This window comes from Myxozyma melibiosi (genome assembly GCF_037950935.1).
Source record: "Myxozyma melibiosi strain Phaff 52-87 chromosome Unknown BZA70scaffold_5, whole genome shotgun sequence".
NCBI classification, from domain to species: Eukaryota; Fungi; Ascomycota; class Lipomycetes; order Lipomycetales; family Lipomycetaceae; genus Myxozyma; species Myxozyma melibiosi.
Window position 1 is genome coordinate 787,652 of NW_027042919.1, and position 17,712 is coordinate 805,363.

Below are 17,712 nucleotides of genomic sequence, written 5' to 3' on the forward strand. Positions count from 1 at the left end.
TTGAGAACGAGAACGAGAACGCGACAGACGCGGCCCGTGTGATTGTAGGGCGACAGCGCAAGATTCCCGGATCCAAACCGCAAGCGATACAGAGCCACCGAAAGAGATAGGAAAAAAAAATAATCGAAAAATGTCGCGCTTTTTCGGTTTCAGTAAGCTGGCCGCCATAACCAGTCCGTTCAGGTCCAAGGCCGACAATGGCTCGCCGTCGGCGCTCGAGACCAGAGTTGACAAGGAGGGAGTTATCGATAGCTTGGATACCTGGCGCCAGTCGTCTGATCGTCAGCTGGATCGTGCTATTTCGCAGGGCTTCATGGCAAAGATGGCTGGGGGGAAGATTGATGCTAATATCCTACGTGATATTGGCGTTGATCATGATACCATCAAGGGTAAGTTACTCGCTCTATCTATGCTGTGCTATCGCATTCGACTAACGCCCTATCTTACCGCATACAGCGCGCAAGGTGTATTTCGGAGTCGATAAAAACTTGCCAGACACGACCTTCGTCGACGCCGAACTCATCGAGCGCGCATTCAAAGAAAAAGAAGTAAGCGAAAAGTACACAAAGGACGTGTACCGGGCCAACTTTGCGGAACTGTGCTACTACCTGATCAAAGTCGACAGCGAAGATCTCGGCTCGGCCGCGTCAAGTATAGCTACGATCCAAAAGGCGTTTCCGAAATGCCTTGGTCTGGAGCTTGATGAGCAGAGTAGACCGGTCTATCTACACTTGACGATCCAGACTTTTTTGGCCGCGTTGAAAGACGAGAAGCAGACGTTTTTGAAGAAATACGATAACGCGATCGAGGAATTTAATAAACTTCTCGCGAATGAGGATTGTTATACCTTGGAGGACTACATCGAGGTTAAAGACATCATCGGCCGTGCCAAAAACAAGTTCGAGCTGATTGAGGATCTCGAGACCGAGAAGTACTCCTGGGCCAAATTCATCGGTTTGCTTGCCGAATGGGCTAAGGCCATAGTCGACACGTAAGTCACATGATTCTCAAATCTGATATAGAAACGCACCTGCTAACAAGTTTATGAAAGTCGCCTCAGTGCTGCAGCCGTCCAGAGCGTTGTGGAAAGCAGCGCAGATCCAGAAATCGACAACAGCCCTCTTTCTTCAAGAGTGAGGTCGAGGACGGCGAACTCACGCGCAAAGGCCAAGAATGCAAAGTCTCGGTTCACAGACCCTCAGCCTGGCAGGGACAAAGTCGACTTTGACTCTCAAGCGGCAGACGACGCGCAGGAAAAAGAGCCTGCGAAACCGACGCCCGCGAGAAGGGGAAGGAAGAGGCGGATAGAGCATCCTGAGACCCCGGAGGCTGAGTACATCGAAAACCCGGAGCCGGACGCTGGTTCGCCTGTGGAAGAGGCGGTGGTCACTCCCAAGCCCAAGACGCCGGCTAAAAGGGCCAAGGCCGCGGCGAAGAATACACCCGCTCAACCCAGGTCCACTAGAACTTTGAGAGGACGGGGAGCGGCTGTGGAAGAACCCATTGCAGACGTCAGCGTCGCGTCCACTCCCGTGCCGGAGTCCACGCAAAGCACGCCCAAGGCAACTGCGTCGCCTTCTGCTGATCTGCCAGAGCCAACACCTGGGAAGAGCGCTAGCAAGAGTCCTGGGAAGATCGGGCGGCCGCGCAAGCATCTGGATGGGCCGCGGCTCATTCGGGCACCCAAGGGCAGACGCACGAGGTGGACCATGGAGATGCAGCATGTGTTTATGGGGGCGATGATGAATTTCAACTGTCACTGGGTCGAGATCGAGCATGTAAGTAGCCGCGTCAGAGGAATCTGTGGTGGTCAGAGACTAACGTGTATGTATTGGGAATAGGCTGTTCAGGCTGTGATTGACGACCAGGCTCGCGCTGTGAAGATATATGGACCCAGGGCGATACCAGAACTCGCGCTCCTCGAAGGGCAGAATCAAATCATGCTCAAGGACAAAGCGAGAAACATGAAACAAGCTCTTCTCAAGTAAGTCCCCCATAACCAACCGCTTCCTACCGACGCATGACTTAACGATGTTTCATAGAGCGGGATCGAGAGTGCCGTACTGGATGGACAAAGTGAGCGTGACGCAGGACTACAAAGAGCGCGCGGAAGCCGAGAAGGAACGAGAAGACGAGCGTCGCGAGAGCGGTGAGGCCGATGACCTTGACGCGGTCTATTTGCCGGATGCCTGAGATTGACGCAAGGGGAGAGTGCGGGTGTGGAGGATGAGGAAGGTAGGATAGGGTAGTGTATAGTAGGAGGTAAATTGTTTTCTGTGTGTGTTTAGTAAATTTTTGTATTGTTTTTTTGTTGTTGAGATCCGTCTTTTGATAATTCCTGTGTGATGAGAGTAGTCTAGTTACCTTGTAATCTATAAGCCTCAAAATCGGAAAAAAAACGGTTGAAGAAGTCGACTGGGGCGGCCTTGGTTTTGGAGAGTGGATCAGCCAGTTAAGCAAATATTAGTAATAATCCTGATATGTTTAAGATAACTATGTCGTAGAAACTTCCTATCTGAGCAAGGTTTGCGGGTTCCTCGACGAGACTCTGGAGCGCGACTCAGATCAGGGATCAAGATGACGTAACTTTTCAACTTTCGGACTCGGGAGACAAAAGATAGAAGGATTAGACCATATTGCGCCAAGTATAACTGTCTATTTTTTATAATGCACTGCCAGGAGTAATCACACGAGGGTTCGAAGTTTTCATTGCGTTCAATATCGATGTCGAGACGAAGCGCCGAAATTATTTAAGCGCCGCAGAGGAGACGACTACGGAGTAGAATTGTATGAATAATTAGTTTAGATATTTTAGTTACTGTTACAAAAATAGTACAGATTTATACACAACACAACACAAAAATTATTAGCACCAAAACCTATGCAATCATATCGTACTCAAAACCCCCCTCCGCCGCTTCATCCTCCGAATCCACATCATTCACAAACACCATCCCCCCCGCTTTCCCCCCTCCGCTGCCAAACACCGCAGGCTGCAGCGCCAGCGGACTAAGCGGCATCGCCCACCTCTCGCTATCGTCCGAGTCGCTGCTGGTCACAGAGTCGAGGCTCGGCGCGCGGTCGGGGTACGAGGATGTTGTCGTGCGCCGGTTGAACCAGAGCTCGGGCGCGTAGTCGGGCGAGTGCTCGCTCAGGGCGACGACGGCGCTCGAGGGGCCTTTGTCCCAGTACGTGCACGAGTCTGTGGTTTGGGAGGTGTAGAGCGAGTCAGCGGCTTGTCTGACGACGCGCGTGCCGGCTTCGAAGCAGATCGTTATGGGTAGTGCGTCGTCTTGGTCGCGCACGGCGAAGAGGTGCTGTAGACTGTCGGCGGAGATGCACGACGGATACGCGGTGCTGCTGAGGCGCTGGAGATATGCGTGCCGGGACGCCGCGCGCAGGATGTTGTCGGAGAAGCTGGAGCGGGCGCTGAGGTCTTCGAGCGACGGCAGCTGCGGCAGGATCGCGATGCAGTCGGACTCGGATAGACCCATGACGTCTATATTCAGCTTTTTCAGACCGTCGAGGTATGCGATTGCGTCGCAGAAGCGGGCGATTGTGCTCTTGATCCAGGGGGTGGAGTAGTCGACTATCGAGACCTCTTTTAGTTCCGCCGACGTCGCGAGCGCTCGGAAAAACAGGTCGTGGTAATACCCCGGCGCGGCTTTCTGCCGCGTGATGCCGAGCTCGAGGGTGTGGACGGAGTTGCTCGCGCAGGCGAGAAGCTTGTGCGTGAGGTACTCTGCGTCGCAGCATTGCAGCTTGATGTTCTCGACCGCGGGCATGTAGTACGCCAGCCAGTTCATGAACTTGTCCTGGCGCTCGGACGAGAGCGTGGAGCTGCTGCATGTGGTCACGATGAGGTCTTGAAGGATCGGGCAGAGGCCGATCGAGGGAAGCAGGCCGACGATGCGCTGGGAGACGCCTGACAGTTCGAGTGATTTGAGCGAGCAGGCGTGGTGGCTGATGCCGTCAAAGATCTTTTGCAGCGAATCAGTCTGGCAGATGCCGGTGATTGAGATATGGCTCAGCGACGACGGACGGAGGTATTTGAGGAAATTCGCAATGTGGACGTTTTCATGGCACACCGCGCCGCTGCAGTTGATTGTGAGCCGGTTGAGCTTGGGACAGTTTGCTCGGGCGGCGATGCCGGAGAAGCTGCCGAGCGCGACGCTCGCGCTCCGGCATTCGAGGTGTTTGAGACGGCAGAGCGAGCGCAGACAGGTCAGCATCGTGGCTTGGCTGTCCATCACCTCGCCGGCTATGATCAGGTGCTCTGTGTTGGGACAGCAGTCTGTGAATGGGACTTTTCGATCTTGAACCACATCTGTTAGAATAAGGAATATATATGTGTGTGTAATGTCAGAAGAGGATATACCAAACAAAAACGACTTGAGACTGTGATAGCAAGGCCCGGTTATTTGGCCGGCCTTTGATTTCTCGAGATAATCTCTCTGCACTTCATCAAACACATCCTGGAGCGAAGTCAAGTCCAACGTCCTGATATTCTCCGTGTATTTAGGAGAGAACTCCATGCTGATCCAGAGATATTCCAAAGCCAGAACAGAAGGATCGAAAAAAAGAAGACTAGGCAGATGAGGACCTGGTCAAAGTATATATATGTTTGAGCTGCATTGGTCTGGTTAGCGACGGATTCCACAACAAGATTGACAGGCACCCGGAATTTCTCTTCCGTGCCGGTCCGGTCTCAAAAGACAATCCAGAGCGAGAGAGAATGCTGCGGGTGGCTCTTGTCAGGGTCCAACACTCTGGGGAATGAAATATTAAAATTACCTTGCTGTAACTCAAAGCGATCAGGCGACCGGCTCGGCGAAACACAAAATTGAAAAAGAGACGACGAGGATGAGACGGAAGTAGACGGGCTGACGGTTCCAGATGGGCGGGAACACCGTTGACTTGGTCGCTTGAAATAAAGGATATGCGAACGGAGGGAGCAAGTTTACAGTCGTGGATACTTATACCCCGAGCTCTTTTCGAAGGCGATATTTTTCCTACAGCGAAGAAAACAGAAAAAACAGGCACGCGGCCGCCGTTGACTGATGCTTAAAATCGCATCTCGAGCGCGTGGTGGCTCATTCGAGCAGCCAGTCTTGCCAATTACGGCGCGAACGCGGAGATCTCATCACAGTCGACGACGCGTTCTCCATCTTTTTTTGCTTGACGTAGTTTTTTTTTTTCGCGCAGGTCTGGCCACTGCCACGAGCGAGATCAGGAAACCACGAGGGTGTATGCTTGTCACATAAGTTCTTTATTCTTATTGCGGTAGAGAGAGGAAAAAATTGGAAGAGAGCGTGGGGTTGGGCGGTGGCCGAGTAAGCTTTCAGAATAGCCCTAGGTCTAACTAGGCGAGCGAGAGAAAAGAGCTGAAATTACTGCTGCGCGTGGAAGCGAGGGCCGTCACAAGGTGAATGAAGAGAGTTATTGAAGTTTATGTCTGCAATTTCAGATAAGATGGCACTTACTGTGTGCACATTCTGTACGATTGAATGCTGTTGTATGAAGTAGCTGAACTGGAGTGGCGATTCCAGCAAATATAGAAACTGATTTTCTGTATTCGAATTGTTCAACTCACCTGTTCAATCATGGTCAAGGGCCAGGTCGAGCGGATGACGAAGATTTTGCAGCTGCCACGAGGAAATTAGCATTGCTTCGCTATGTGACGACGACCACGCGGATAGTGGAGCTTTGTATTCTGCTGCTGCTTATTCTTCTGCTGCTTGCTGTTGTCTGTTTACATACTGGGGAAGAAAGAATGCTGCGTGTGATGATGGCTGATTACGGTGATCCGGGAGATTACGCTGCACCCGCTGCACTGCACATAGCATAGCTCCGAGCCCCCGAGCAGAGTCCCTTTTTCTCGCCCAGCACAGACCAAAGCCCATCGCGCGCAAATGCGAGCTCAGACTCAACTCAACTCAATTCAACTCAGCCCAGGCTGCTGCCCGCGCGCGCGTGCGCGTGGTGGCGGCGGCGAGGAGGTGCACATGATCGAACGCACTCGCTTTTTTCGTCTGGATTAGAATTTTCAGAACAAGCAGGATCCCCAGCCAGCTTGGCTTGTCTCTGGATGATGTCTGTGTTTTTTGGGTGGCTGATTCGGGCAGGTGCCTGGATCGGTGGGGCCATTTGCCGCTTCGGGCGGTGGCATGGCTGGCACGCGATCGCGGGGTAGTCATCATGGTGGATGATATTATGTAATATCCAGCATTTTCATACAGAAGTGGTGGATATAAAACATCAGACCATCTTGCAGAAGCGATGAGGCAGTTCAAAAAACGTTTTTAGAAAGGAAAAATAGAAAAAGATGATGGCAAAAGACGGAAAAGTATGGCTGTCGTGCAGAGTGAAGAGTGAGCTATGCAAACAACAGTCGGAGACAGCTAGCCGATGCTTACGTCGTCATCGCAGTTCACCCACTGCCTACTTCCTCAGCATTCTGCCATCACCACCTCACAGAATGCAGATATCCAGCACGCACTACTTCTGCAAACAGCTACAGCTGACCTCTGCGCTTCTACCGCGACGCTCGCGTGCACCGAGACCGAAGCCGTGAGGATCACTGCACTACACTTCCCTAGCATACTTGTATCACGTGATGTAGACTGTAATATTCGTAGTTCTCAAATATACTCTGGCTGCACCTGCCTCACCCCTCAAAACCTCGCGCCCACCGCTAAATCATATCACCATTTGAAAACCCGCGTTCTTGCAGAGCCCAACCCCGGACCAAACAAGACCGACCGAGTGCATTGAGATTGCACGTCCTTTGACTGGACTATATATTGATCTCTATTGATCTGATCCGTTGTCTGGCGCAGAGTGTGTTCTGTGACCCTTATCAATTGAATTTTTTTCCTTTTTATTCCTTGAATTGCTTTTCGAGAAGCACATACTGTTTTTGAACAAGACGTACTGTATCTATTGCAAGTGTGAGAATTGATCTTCTAAGGTATATTTGTGACAAACTGGAGTTGCTTCCGTTATGATTTTTGGATGAAGATGAGAGTGCTTATGTTGACGCAATGTATTGATCTGCATAGGTAATACCGCTGCTCGTTCTGTGTTGGATGCTCTGGCATCAGAAGAAATCTCTTGTTACTGCCTATATATTCAGTCGTCATTGACACTCGATCGCTCTACAGGACGTCTATTTGTCAACGCAGATTCTTTGCTATTCTTTGTACCTAGCAAGAAACTCGTTCGTTCTCTTTGTTGTTGCGCCTACTCTGTACGTATCCCTGGGTCTCTTTTCCATTACTTTCTGTTACGTATAAAGCCGCTGTTTTGAAAGGGCTTGCTGTTATATTTCATCGCTTGTTTAATGGTCTTGGTACTCGGACACTGACATGTACTTCATTGAAGAATATACTACATTCACCTTGTCTAATCGGACACTCAAAACCTCAGCAAACACAATTGACAAAAATACAAACTACTAAAAATGGCTGATGACTACAACTACGAGATCGACATCTATGACGATGAAAACGATACCTCGTCAGCACCGCAAACCAGCGCAAACACGACGGCCGGACACGACGACGACGTCGAGATAGACGCGGCCTTTGGCGATGGTATGTTTGCCGATCATCACTAGCTGTGTCTTTGTCTAACGAGATCCAGAATCGAAGCAACAAGTGCAGCAGCCGAGCGGCGGAAAGTGGCATGTGACGGTACCCCACCCGCAGCCTGATAACCGGCCTGTGGATCAGTATGCGACCTCTTCGTTGGTGATCGCCGATCTCGACTGGTGGACGTCGGAGGAGGATGTGCGTGGGTGGTCGGCGCAGGCGAACGTGGAGTATGAGTTGAAGGACATTACGTTCAATGAGCACAAGGCGAACGGAAAGTCGAGAGGGTGAGTTTGCTTGTGTTTGGTTTTGATCTGAAGCAATGCTGACGGTGTTTACGCAGAGCTGTGTATATGGAATTCATCAGCCCGCAGGCCGCGACTGCAGTCAAAACATTCCTGGGCGGCGCTCCAGAGCTGCAGCGATTCACGGTAACCTACCACAACCCCAACAGCAACCCGTTCAAGATGGTGCACAAGGACTCTGGCCCGCGCCGGGAGATGAACGGAGGCATGAACCACCAGCAGATGGGCGGCGGCATGAACAACAACATGCGCGGGGGCATGGGCATGCGCGGCCGCGGCGGATACATGAACAACCGGGGCGGGTACAACAACAACCGTGGCGGCGGCGGCGGCGGCGGACCGGGCGGGATGCCGGGGATGTACAATCCGAACATGAACATGGGGTTCAACGGCATGCCGATGAACGTGTTTGGATTCCAGGGCGGGCGCGGAGGTATGCAGATGAACAACATGCGCGGCGGGATGGGCAATGGTCGGGGCCGGGGCGGGATGGAAGGCGGAGGCTACAATCAGATGATGGGCGGCGGCTTTGGCGGATTCCGTAAGAAACCTCCTGACCTTCTGATGTTTTAGAATCACAACTTTGAGATGTGCTGACGACGACGACTATTCTATAGCACCGCAAGGATTTCCCCAGCCACACTTTAATCCTGCCTTTTTCCCGGGCCAGGACGGCGGCCAGGGAGGATGGCAGAACGACGGCAATCCGCACGGGAACAAGAGGCAACGTGGGCCGGATTAGTGAGATGGTGTAGTAGCGGTCGTTTGCTAGCAGATACGAGGTGTTCATGAGATGGCTGGCTGTTTGGAGAAAAGGCAGCACAGCACAGCGACGAAAGCAGGCTGAATATGAAAGAACAATTACAAACAGGACCAGCAGAGTAGAAGAAGACCAAACGCGCTAAGCAGGAAGGAGAAAGTATTCTCCGCGCGCGCGTAGCCGAATTAAGATTTGTAGATTGGCGTACTGCACCCAAAGAGCGCCGGGTGCAGGTCTGGGGTCTGTCTGCATTTGCTGCAAGTGTTTGTTGTATTTGGTACCTGTCTGCGTTAGATTGTTTACTTATTCTGTGTTGTTTCTCAATTTGTGTTGCAGAACAGCAATTTACAGCAGATTACAATCAAAACAGGACGACTTCCGCCGCCGTCTTAGGTCTCTTCTCCCGCTCGCCGGCCGGCCCCAAATCGGCACCGCCCACACCCAAAACAAGCACTGCGCTCGCTCCGAGAGCGACAAAGAGAAAAGGTAAAAAGTCTCAGCCTTTCTCGCCTCTGCGCCCGGCATTCCAGAAACGAACAATCAATTAGACGTTTGCAGATTAATCTCCACAGCTTGCGCGTTGACGTGACAGGAGTGCCCTGAGTGCCCTGAGTGCCCTGAGTGCCCTGAGCGAGGTCGAGGTCTGACAGGAAGCGATGCTGCTGTTCTTATGCTGTATTCTGTAATACAGCATGACTGCTAATAGTAGTCGCTGCTTGCTACGTGCTACCGCGCGCTCTCTAATCACCTGCTCCGGGACTCAGCAGCCAGCGCGACGATCGAACAGCCTTTCATTCGGTGGCAAAAGCGCAGACGTTCTCCGCACCAGCAACAGCCGCTAAGCATTAGACGCAGCAGACGCAGCAGACGCAGCAGCAGGGAGCAGGGAGCAGGAGCAGGGGCGTCGGCCGAACCGCAGTCTTCCCCAGAATATGCAGTCTGTGCACGCCGACAGAGTTTAATCCCGCGCTGGCAGCTGGTCCGTAGCCGACCGTCCTCGAGCTCGAGCTTGCGTCCGACTTCATTTGAGGCAATCTGTGGATCTCCACATACGCACAGGTCCTCGCCCGCTCTCGTCTCTGGCTGGTCGCGGAGGGGGACCATCGCCGGTCGGGCGCCCAGGCTGAAGTCGGATGACTGCGGGTGGGCTGGGCGACCCAATGTCACCGACTCTGCATAGACGCCCGCGCTCTTGCCAGCGACATCGCACAGGCGGTCTATAGCGCTGTTTACTATAATAATAAATTATTATTATTTGTTGTTGTCATATCTGGCTGCTACAGAGTTCTTCTTCCCCACCGCATCTTGATCGCCGTGCTCAGCCGTGGCCCTGCTCGAGCCAGGCCGGTGGCCGAGATAAGAGCGGGCTCGGCGAGAGCGGGGCCCTTGCGTGTGTGCCCTAACAGTTGAGTGGGAGGAAGCAAAAAACCAACCCTGCTGCGCTCTGTAGCGAGTCTGCGGCGACCGCGTGGTCGCCCATGCGTCCGCTTGCTGAGCGCGCTAGACCAAACTAGGTTAGCAAACTAGGCAAAGGGGCAAACCTTGGGGCCCACGTGGCAAATTGAGTTCAGCATCGCTATCGTGCCCTCTCCGCAAGCGCTACAAAAAGGCTCTCGGGTCGCGCTTTCTTCTCGCCGGCACAAACAAAGCAGCCCGAACCTGCCTGCGACGCTGTCTCTGCACTCGTTTTGGACCCCAGCGCTTACGCACAATTCAGGAATATAAACATGATCACCACCCGCCGCCGCTCTTCGCTCTTCGACCTCGCCTGGTCTGCTGCGTCTGCTCTGGAAAACACTTCCGCGCCCATCCCTGCTGATTATCCTCTTATTCCCTCTGAGCTGATTACCGAGCGCCGTCGCTCAGACCTCTTCTACTTCAGCCTCCTCACCATGCAGCAACTACCCCAGCAGCAGCAGCAGCAGCAGCAACAACACCAGCACTTCCAGGTCGCAGTCGACCACCTCACCTACCAACCCATGCCGTCCTCCTCCTACGAGTCCTCGCACTCGCTCGACCCGGTCGAGATTCTGCCAAAGTACATCTCCTCGCTCGAGGACGACTCCGAGCTCTCAAGCCAGACGCCGCGGCACTACAGCGCAAAGTGGGCGACCTTCTCGATCAACTCTGGCAGCGCCGCGTCGGCCTCTTCGCCCGACGGCCCGCAGCACCACTACTCGCCGACCGAGTTCCCGCCGGCCGAGTACGAAAAGGCGACGTCGCCGGCGACGCTGTCGTCGCCGCACTCGATGCCGGCCTACGAGAGCGAGCTCGCGTACTCTGCGACCATCCCGGGCGCTCCCAACTATCTCTACCCGCGCAGTCCGACGTCGTGGGAGACCTCGGAGACGGAAGAGAATGAGGACGAGGACGATGAGGACGAGGACGATGAGGAGAAAGAGGGAGACAGCAGCTCTGAGCTGACGGAGGCGTCGACGGCGCAGACGCACGAGCACCACAGTCAGCCGGCGCATTCGTTTTCGTTTACGGGGTACTTCCAGAACGCGACCGCGGAGGTACACCAGCACCATGCGCACCACCACCACAGCGAGCCGATGCTGATGGCGCAGCCGCGCCGACGGAGTCTGCGCAATATGAACATTGAGGATCCCGCGCAGCTGGGGTTTAAGGTTGCGTTTGGTACGTTCTACCAGATGCCGGAGACTACAAACTACGGACACATGGCCGGCGCGAGCTATATCAAGAGCGAGGGCAGCAAATCGTGGAGCGGGGTGGAGGCGAATGCGGAGCCGGCGAAGGTGGAGTACGCGGAAGAGAAGAACGAGGACAGTCTGGATGAGGACGAGGACGACGACTCGATACCGATTGAGACGAAGATGGCACAGACCAAGAAGGGCATGTACCGATGCTCGCACTGCTCGCGCAAGTACGCGACGATGTACTTGTTTTGGGAGCACATTGAGCAGGAGAAGCTGCCGCGGCCGTTCAAGTGCACAAAGAAGTCATGTCCGTGGTCGCTGGTCGGGTTCCCGAACCGGAACGAGTGTTCGCGGCACATCCGGCACCAGCACGAGCAGGCGCGCGGGTTCAGCTGCAGCTATGCGTGGTGCACGAAGAAGTTCCATCGGAAGGACTCGCAGAACCGGCATATTAAGCTTGTGCACCAGAAGCCGGACTCGCGGTTGAACCGGAAGATTGATAAGAAGCGGCGGGAGGAGGAGGCGCGGGAGAGAAAGCGGTTGGAGAGCGGGAAGCGGGGGAGGGGGAAGCCTGTGAGACGGGATAGCAAGACGGAGGTGGGAGGGGCGGTTGGAGGGCGTGGACGATGAGTAGATACGAATGAATAGAATAAGAATATGATTAGTGAAGCAAAGAAGAAGGCGCAGTAGGCCGACATAGAGCAGAGAATAGTAAGAGTGCGGCTGGAAATACGGTGGGCTCATTCACCGCCAAAACAGGCATCTGAGAGAGCAGCGCAGGAGCCGAGCGCAGAGCAAAGGAAGAAAGGAGCAGTGAGTGTACTAAACAGCATTTTTCTAACCAGCACTAACCAGCTACCAACACGTACGCTTTAATTGCAAAACAGCAGGAAGAAGAAGAATCTACTGATTTTCATCTAATCTCGAAAGGGAAAGTACCTCCAATTAGACTGAAACTCTAACGGCGATGGGCCACATGCACACACCGCGTGGCAGGGCTGATAAGAGTCGCGTATGCGTACTGTTCGGATGCAGCTGCGATCGGGTTAGAAGAGAAGAGAGACAGGCGTGCATTAACGAGTATAGGGTGTGAATAGGAAGACAGGATGAGACCGCTGGCAACGGCGAGTGTCGGTGAGTGTCGGTGCCGGCTAACGGCTGGGATGGTGGTGAGTAGGTCTGTGGTGGACCGAAAGTGAAGCGGACGGAGAAGGAGCCGAGTTGACTGTTAACTTATTGATTGTAGGCACTTTCATCTGTTTGATAGTGATGAGAAACAGTAACTATAGCAATAAATAGACCAGACAACTTCATAAAACATCTAGACAACATCAGATAACTCTTCCCGACCCTCCCCAACGCTTCTGAATACCTCGACGGCTGGCCACCGCAAGCTAGCATCCTGAGTATTTCTTTTCATTTCCCGTATCCTTCCTTCCTCATCTCTTCTCTACCCGTTTCCTCTCCTGTCTTCTATCTCCTTATCTCCTCTCCTCTGCTCTCATCTCCTCCACCACCATCTCAGCCGCTTCACCATCCTCCCCATCAAACTACCTCTATTCCCTGACATATATCTTTGGCGCGTTCTCAGCTGTTTAAAACGGGCCTTACATTATCTCTTCGCTCCTGCATTAACCTTGCCTGGCCTCCGCGCTTTGATAACCCTTGCCCGCAGACTGCTCCTTCGACCGCTTTGACCTTCATCTGTTTAATCTGTTTAATCTGTCCATGCGCAGGTTTAGTACACCTGCGATCTAATCTTGATACTAGTCCCAGGGAGAATAAGAGAGAATCCTATATTACACTTAACTCAATCAAGTAAAACACAAACACAAAAACATAACAAAACAACTCTCTGCATTCCAACAATTACATCCACCCTTCCTCTTCCTCCCTCACCTCACCTCCCCTCCTCACTCCCTTCCTCCCTCACTCACTATCGTACACCGTCACATCTCAACTCCTCGTAGTCGCCGTCAACCTACGCTTCTCGGTAAGCAAATCAGTCTCCAACAAAGCGTGCTTTATCGCGCAGATCGAGTCCGTACCTGTGCCGCATCCGCGAATGCTGCAGTAAATTATCGCCCCGTGAGAACCGTCGGCTGCAGAACTCGCACGCATATGCTGTCCATCAACAATATTGTCAGATACCCTCATCTAGAATAAAAAGGGGGAAAGAAAAACACTCACGCTTGTCGCGCTGGTGAAGAGTACTAATATGCCTCTTCAAATGCTCCCGCCGCCGAAACTTGCGCCCGCACTCGCTACACTCAAACCGCTTGTCATCCAGCGCGTTCTCCAACGGACTCACCGCGTCCGCCGCCGCCATCGCGATCGCCGCCCCCGTCGGCACAGGCTGCACAATCACCGGCGCAACTACCGCCATCTCGGCTCCGTTCACTTGTCGCTTGCGCGTCCGCGGCGTGCGCGCAAGCGCTTGGACTTGGCTGTCAGTTGGGACCATCGGAGGCGCGCTGTTGGGTTGTATTGGTTGTTGGAAGTCTGGAACTGTTAGCAGGTAGCTCTAAACAATACAGAAAAAGGAAAGACACGCACATCTCAGTTGCTGCGCCTGCTGGCCCTGTCGAACACCGCCCAGAGCAGGATCGATAAAAGGCTGATACCCTGTCGCCTGCGTCCCAGCAACAGCTGCTCCATACTGCTCATTCGAATCCCGGTACGTCGTATAATACCCCGCCTGGCTCTGCTGTGCTGCAGGCGCGTATATCGGATGCTGCGTCATCGGCTGCGTCGCATACTGCTGCATCATCCCCTGCTGCTCTTGACCCACCCCCGCGGGCTGGTGGTACGCCGCTGCATACTGCTGCGCCGCCTGCACGCCCTGGTCCGCAGGCCGCGCTGGCATCTGTTGTTCTTGCTGCGCATACTGCGCCATCGGCGCCGGCGGCTGCGAAAGCTGCGAGATCGGCGGCAGCCGCGGCGGCGCCTGTTGCTCGGCCGGCGACGGCTGTTGCTGTGATGAGGACTGTTGTTGTTCCCGCGGCGAGGACGACTGCTTCTTTTGTTTCAGCTTTGTCGTCTTGGACTTTGATTTCTGACTTGCGGGGGTTTGAGACTGTGGTGGCGGGTATGTCTGAGGTTGTGCGTTATAGGGCGCGGGTTGCGCGTGTTGCTGCGACGGCGACGGCTGGAACCCTCCAGCTGGCTGCTGCGCGACAAACTGCTGCGACGGCTGCGACACACCCGGCGCGTACAGTCCCTGCGCGCTCTGCGTCTGAGGTGAGAGGTAGGAGCCCTGCGATGCCTGCTGCTGAGGAGGGTATGCAAACTGCTGCTGGCTCGCGGGTTGTGGGTAGTTGCCCTGCGCGTACATCTGCTGGCCCGGGGTCTGCTGCGGGTAAGATCGTTGCGGATAGTATGCTTGACCACCACCCGCCTGTCCTGGCTGTTGCCGGTAGTAAGGCGGATACGCCTGCTGCTGTTGCTGCTGCTGTGAGTTTGCTTCCGGCTGGAACGAAGGCTGCGCCTGCGCTGCTGCTAAGCCGACAGGACTCCCGCCCTGCAAATCAGCCGAATGCACAGACTGCGACCGCACCCGTCCGTTCTGGTCCATTTGATGCTGCTGCTCAAGACGCTGCTGGATGAGCGCCTGCTGCTGCTCCTGCAGCATCATCAGCTGCTGCCGTTCATGCTCGCGCATCGTCTGCTGGCCCTGCTTCACGGACTCTGACAGGTTCTCGACCGCCTCCTTCCCTTCGCCCGTGGTTTTCTCTGACAAAACCGCCGATTCGCGTCGCGACGTGGACTGTGATGAGGGAGTAGGCTGTTGTTGCTGTTGTTTGCCCGGCGACGCATTGTTGTCGCTCGGCGGTCCCTCGTTCGCTCGACTTGGACTCTCCTTCTCCGCCTCCGACTCGCCGGCGCCCTCTTGTTTCATTTTCTCTGCCGCCGACCTCGTCGCCGGTTTCTGCGGTATCTCTGTTGTTTTCGACGACTTTGGCGACCCCCCCGCGTCAGCCGAGGCGACCGAGGGCCGTCGCGAGCCCGCTCCAGCGTCTTTCACGCCATTGCTTTTCTTTGCCCGTTTAGCTGACTTTTGCTTCAGACTAGTCTTGTCGGCAGCAGACGTCTATAGAGATGATGAGGGAATGTTAGTGGTGTGGAGTGGAGTGGAGTGGGGGATGGGTGGGTGCAGGAAACAGGGGTGCAGGGCCTTTTTTTGACGTACTTCGCTTGCGGAGTCAGATTCACCCGACTTCTCGTCCTGATCGACAAGGCCGAGGAGGGCAATTGCAGCATCGAACTCTGCCATCAGCGCAGGAGGATCAAGTATGCGTGGCGGTGCGCACAGGTGGCAGGATTCTCGCGGCGATGGGTCTGCTCAGGGAAGTAGGAGGCAGGCGTGGACGAAGACGGCACAGAGGCAGGGGCAGCGGGCTGTTGGCTGGGCGCGCACAAGGCCGGGTACCGCAACACACCGCGCTTTGCGGCGTACCTCTGCACTCAGGAGTACCCTTGCCCTCATATACCCAACACACCTAGCCCTGGTGTCAACACCCGGCTGGCAGCGGGCTGCGGTGATCTGAGGGGGGTGGTTGTGAGGTATAAGAAGAAGACGCTGCTGCGAGGTCGGAATACACGAATCCAGCTCTCTGCAGACAGCAGCGGGTCTTCGCGCAGGGTTTTGGGCAGTCGATGGGACTCAGTCAGGGGGAAGTTCCAGGGGCTGCCCGCTTACCTTTGACTTTGCTCGGGCTGCTGCCCTAACCGCATCCCTCCTGACCATTCCTACTCTAAACAGCAGGATGCTGTGGGAAATGGTTCTTGCTGTAGAAGTACTTCTGCAAGCGATAGTATTTCTATTCCCAATATCCTAAACCGTGAACCGTACCAAAAAGAAAACATGAAAAATGAAGAAAAAGAAAAAAGAAACAGCGACAGCGACAGCTGCATCGCATCCTCTACTCAACCCCTGAAACCTCAACCTCCTCACCCTCACCTCACCCTCGCCAAAGCATTGCCATCCAAACCACATCAACCACTATTCACATATACGCCATCCCCGCCATCGCCGACAAAACCACCTGCAGCCGATCATGAAACGACTGTCCGAACCTGACCATCGCCTCCTGCACCGCGTCCGGCGCCGACATCGCGACCATCGGCTCGAACTGGCCGCTCGAGCCGAGGTACTTTGCCGCAAAGTCCAGCACCGTCGCGTTCGTGATGTTCATGTGGCGGCCTTCTAGGATCTCGCGCTTGAGCTTGCCGTCCTGGTAGAGCGACTTTAGGCCGATCCAGTCTTCTTGGAACAGCGCACGGTCTTCGAGACTCATCTGTGCGCCGTTTGACTTGTCGGTCTGACCAAACCACTGCAGAATAATCAACCTTGTTAGACACTCGTGCTTCTAAATAAAATCTCAGTAAATAGTATCACAGCACTTACAGCACTCTCCTTCGGAACAACGGTCTGATCCTCCGTAAACAGATACAGCACAAGGTTCTCGAGCGACTTGATATTGTCCGCATATGTAATATTCTTCGTGCTTCTCTCATTGTTCACATCGGCAAGATACGCAGAGAACTCCAGATACTTGTCATACCGATCCAAATCCTAGACAGCATGTTAGCAGCCTTCCACGCACCATCCCTTCCCAAACAACATCCTTACTCTATAGTACTGAGCCACAGTGACCGAGTTCTGCGCATACGCAGCATACGCCTGTGTCTTGAGCACCGCGTTCCGCCGACGACACACGAAATCCCTCGGGTTCTCGCACGGAGGCATGTCCTCCACGCCGTTCTGCGGCGACCCGAACGTCAGCAGATTATGCACCTTGGGCGCGTTGCAGCGCTCGACGTAGCCGCGCAGGAAAAGACCGCCTTGCGAGAATCCTAGGCCGTCGAAGCCGTTTGCGAGCTCGGGAATCGAGGCTAGTTGGTCGCAGACAAATTGGATCTGCGATGTAGATATTAGAACTCGTGCAGCAAGCAGACAAACACCTCGTATACATACCTGCTCATTCAAGCTGCCAAACAACGACGCTTTGCTATCCTTCTCCGGGTCCTCATCCAAATACACGCTATGCACAAATATCCCGGGATACATATCCTTAATCAGACTCTCAACGCGCTGCATCCCTCCCGACTTGTAGTCGTCGCCGAGACCGTGCCACATAACAACCGGGCGCACCGCACTCTCCGCCGCCGCCGTCGCCAGCAGACAGCCAAGCGCCAGCAGCACTGCGCCTAAATGAACCATTTTTTTCGTTTCGTTTTTACTTTGAACACTCGGTCTGCAACGCTCGTTGGCTCAAGCACCTGCGAGGAAAAGCGTGAACGCAGCCGCAATCTGCAGATAAGAACTAAAGATCGCCACGACTGTCACAGGACCAATCACGTGATATACAATTATTTCGAATTGCCTGTGAACA

General features: G+C 54.2%; 6 protein-coding genes across 6 annotated transcripts; 3 read left to right on the top strand and 3 right to left on the bottom strand.

Moving 5' to 3' along the window:
* The first annotated feature begins 41 nt into the window (after positions 1–41).
* On the top strand, positions 42–2,478 carry BZA70DRAFT_164556 (uncharacterized protein). The gene is made up of 5 exons (XM_064909814.1): positions 42–389; positions 547–991; positions 1,052–1,778; positions 1,842–1,984; positions 2,043–2,478. The coding sequence occupies exons 1-5, from the start codon at positions 131–133 to the stop codon at positions 2,191–2,193; spliced, it is 1,725 nt and encodes a 574-aa protein (XP_064768634.1). The 5' UTR covers positions 42–130; the 3' UTR covers positions 2,194–2,478.
* Positions 2,479–2,541: 63 nt separating this feature from the next.
* Positions 2,542–4,798, bottom strand: BZA70DRAFT_165013 (uncharacterized protein). The gene has a single exon (XM_064909817.1). The coding sequence runs from the start codon at positions 4,533–4,535 to the stop codon at positions 2,880–2,882; it is 1,656 nt and encodes a 551-aa protein (XP_064768635.1). The 5' UTR covers positions 4,536–4,798; the 3' UTR covers positions 2,542–2,879.
* A 2,320-nt stretch (positions 4,799–7,118) lies between these two features.
* Positions 7,119–9,020, top strand: BZA70DRAFT_165223 (uncharacterized protein). The gene is made up of 4 exons (XM_064909818.1): positions 7,119–7,595; positions 7,645–7,879; positions 7,936–8,438; positions 8,515–9,020. The coding sequence occupies exons 1-4, from the start codon at positions 7,463–7,465 to the stop codon at positions 8,637–8,639; spliced, it is 996 nt and encodes a 331-aa protein (XP_064768636.1). The 5' UTR covers positions 7,119–7,462; the 3' UTR covers positions 8,640–9,020.
* Positions 9,021–10,266: 1,246 nt separating this feature from the next.
* BZA70DRAFT_295378 (uncharacterized protein) lies at positions 10,267–11,947 on the top strand (the record flags this gene model as incomplete). Its single annotated transcript, XM_064914485.1, has 1 exon — positions 10,267–11,947. Exon 1 carries the CDS (start codon positions 10,385–10,387, stop codon positions 11,945–11,947), a length of 1,563 nt encoding a protein of 520 aa, XP_064768637.1. The 5' UTR covers positions 10,267–10,384.
* A 1,142-nt stretch (positions 11,948–13,089) lies between these two features.
* On the bottom strand, positions 13,090–15,412 carry BZA70DRAFT_165268 (uncharacterized protein). Its single transcript, XM_064909819.1, has 2 exons — positions 13,874–15,412; positions 13,090–13,819 (listed from the first exon to the last, which is right to left on the bottom strand). Exons 1-2 carry the CDS (start codon positions 15,213–15,215, stop codon positions 13,461–13,463), a joined length of 1,701 nt encoding a protein of 566 aa, XP_064768638.1. The 5' UTR covers positions 15,216–15,412; the 3' UTR covers positions 13,090–13,460.
* Positions 15,413–16,035: 623 nt separating this feature from the next.
* On the bottom strand, positions 16,036–17,697 carry BZA70DRAFT_257398 (Alpha/Beta hydrolase protein). The gene is made up of 4 exons (XM_064910821.1): positions 17,295–17,697; positions 16,950–17,237; positions 16,725–16,892; positions 16,036–16,650 (listed from the first exon to the last, which is right to left on the bottom strand). The coding sequence occupies exons 1-4, from the start codon at positions 17,538–17,540 to the stop codon at positions 16,324–16,326; spliced, it is 1,029 nt and encodes a 342-aa protein (XP_064768639.1). The 5' UTR covers positions 17,541–17,697; the 3' UTR covers positions 16,036–16,323.
* Between the last annotated feature and the right edge of the window lie 15 nt (positions 17,698–17,712).

What these genes read in the sequence shown, in the direction of transcription:
- BZA70DRAFT_164556 (XM_064909814.1), top strand. Translation starts at nt 131, where the DNA reads ATGTCGCGCTTTTTCGGTTTCAGTAAGCTGGCCGCCATAACCAGTCCG. An exon ending in TGATCATGATACCATCAAGG is followed by an intron (nt 390 to 546) that starts GTAAGTTACTCG and finishes TCAAAGAAAAAG; the next exon opens with AAGTAAGCGAAAAGTACACA. An exon ending in ATGAAACAAGCTCTTCTCAA is followed by an intron (nt 1,985 to 2,042) that starts GTAAGTCCCCCA and finishes GATGTTTCATAG; the next exon opens with AGCGGGATCGAGAGTGCCGT.
- BZA70DRAFT_165013 (XM_064909817.1), bottom strand. Translation starts at nt 4,535, where the DNA reads ATGGAGTTCTCTCCTAAATACACGGAGAATATCAGGACGTTGGACTTG.
- BZA70DRAFT_165223 (XM_064909818.1), top strand. Translation starts at nt 7,463, where the DNA reads ATGGCTGATGACTACAACTACGAGATCGACATCTATGACGATGAAAAC. An exon ending in AGACGCGGCCTTTGGCGATG is followed by an intron (nt 7,596 to 7,644) that starts GTATGTTTGCCG and finishes AACGAGATCCAG; the next exon opens with AATCGAAGCAACAAGTGCAG. An exon ending in CGGCGGCTTTGGCGGATTCC is followed by an intron (nt 8,439 to 8,514) that starts GTAAGAAACCTC and finishes ACTATTCTATAG; the next exon opens with CACCGCAAGGATTTCCCCAG.
- BZA70DRAFT_165268 (XM_064909819.1), bottom strand. Translation starts at nt 15,215, where the DNA reads ATGAAACAAGAGGGCGCCGGCGAGTCGGAGGCGGAGAAGGAGAGTCCA. An exon ending in GCAGGCGCAGCAACTGAGAT is followed by an intron (nt 13,820 to 13,873) that starts GTGCGTGTCTTT and finishes TAACAGTTCCAG; the next exon opens with ACTTCCAACAACCAATACAA.
- BZA70DRAFT_257398 (XM_064910821.1), bottom strand. Translation starts at nt 17,540, where the DNA reads ATGGTTCATTTAGGCGCAGTGCTGCTGGCGCTTGGCTGTCTGCTGGCG. An exon ending in TTGGCAGCTTGAATGAGCAG is followed by an intron (nt 17,238 to 17,294) that starts GTATGTATACGA and finishes TCTACATCGCAG; the next exon opens with ATCCAATTTGTCTGCGACCA. An exon ending in CTGTGGCTCAGTACTATAGA is followed by an intron (nt 16,893 to 16,949) that starts GTAAGGATGTTG and finishes CATGCTGTCTAG; the next exon opens with GATTTGGATCGGTATGACAA.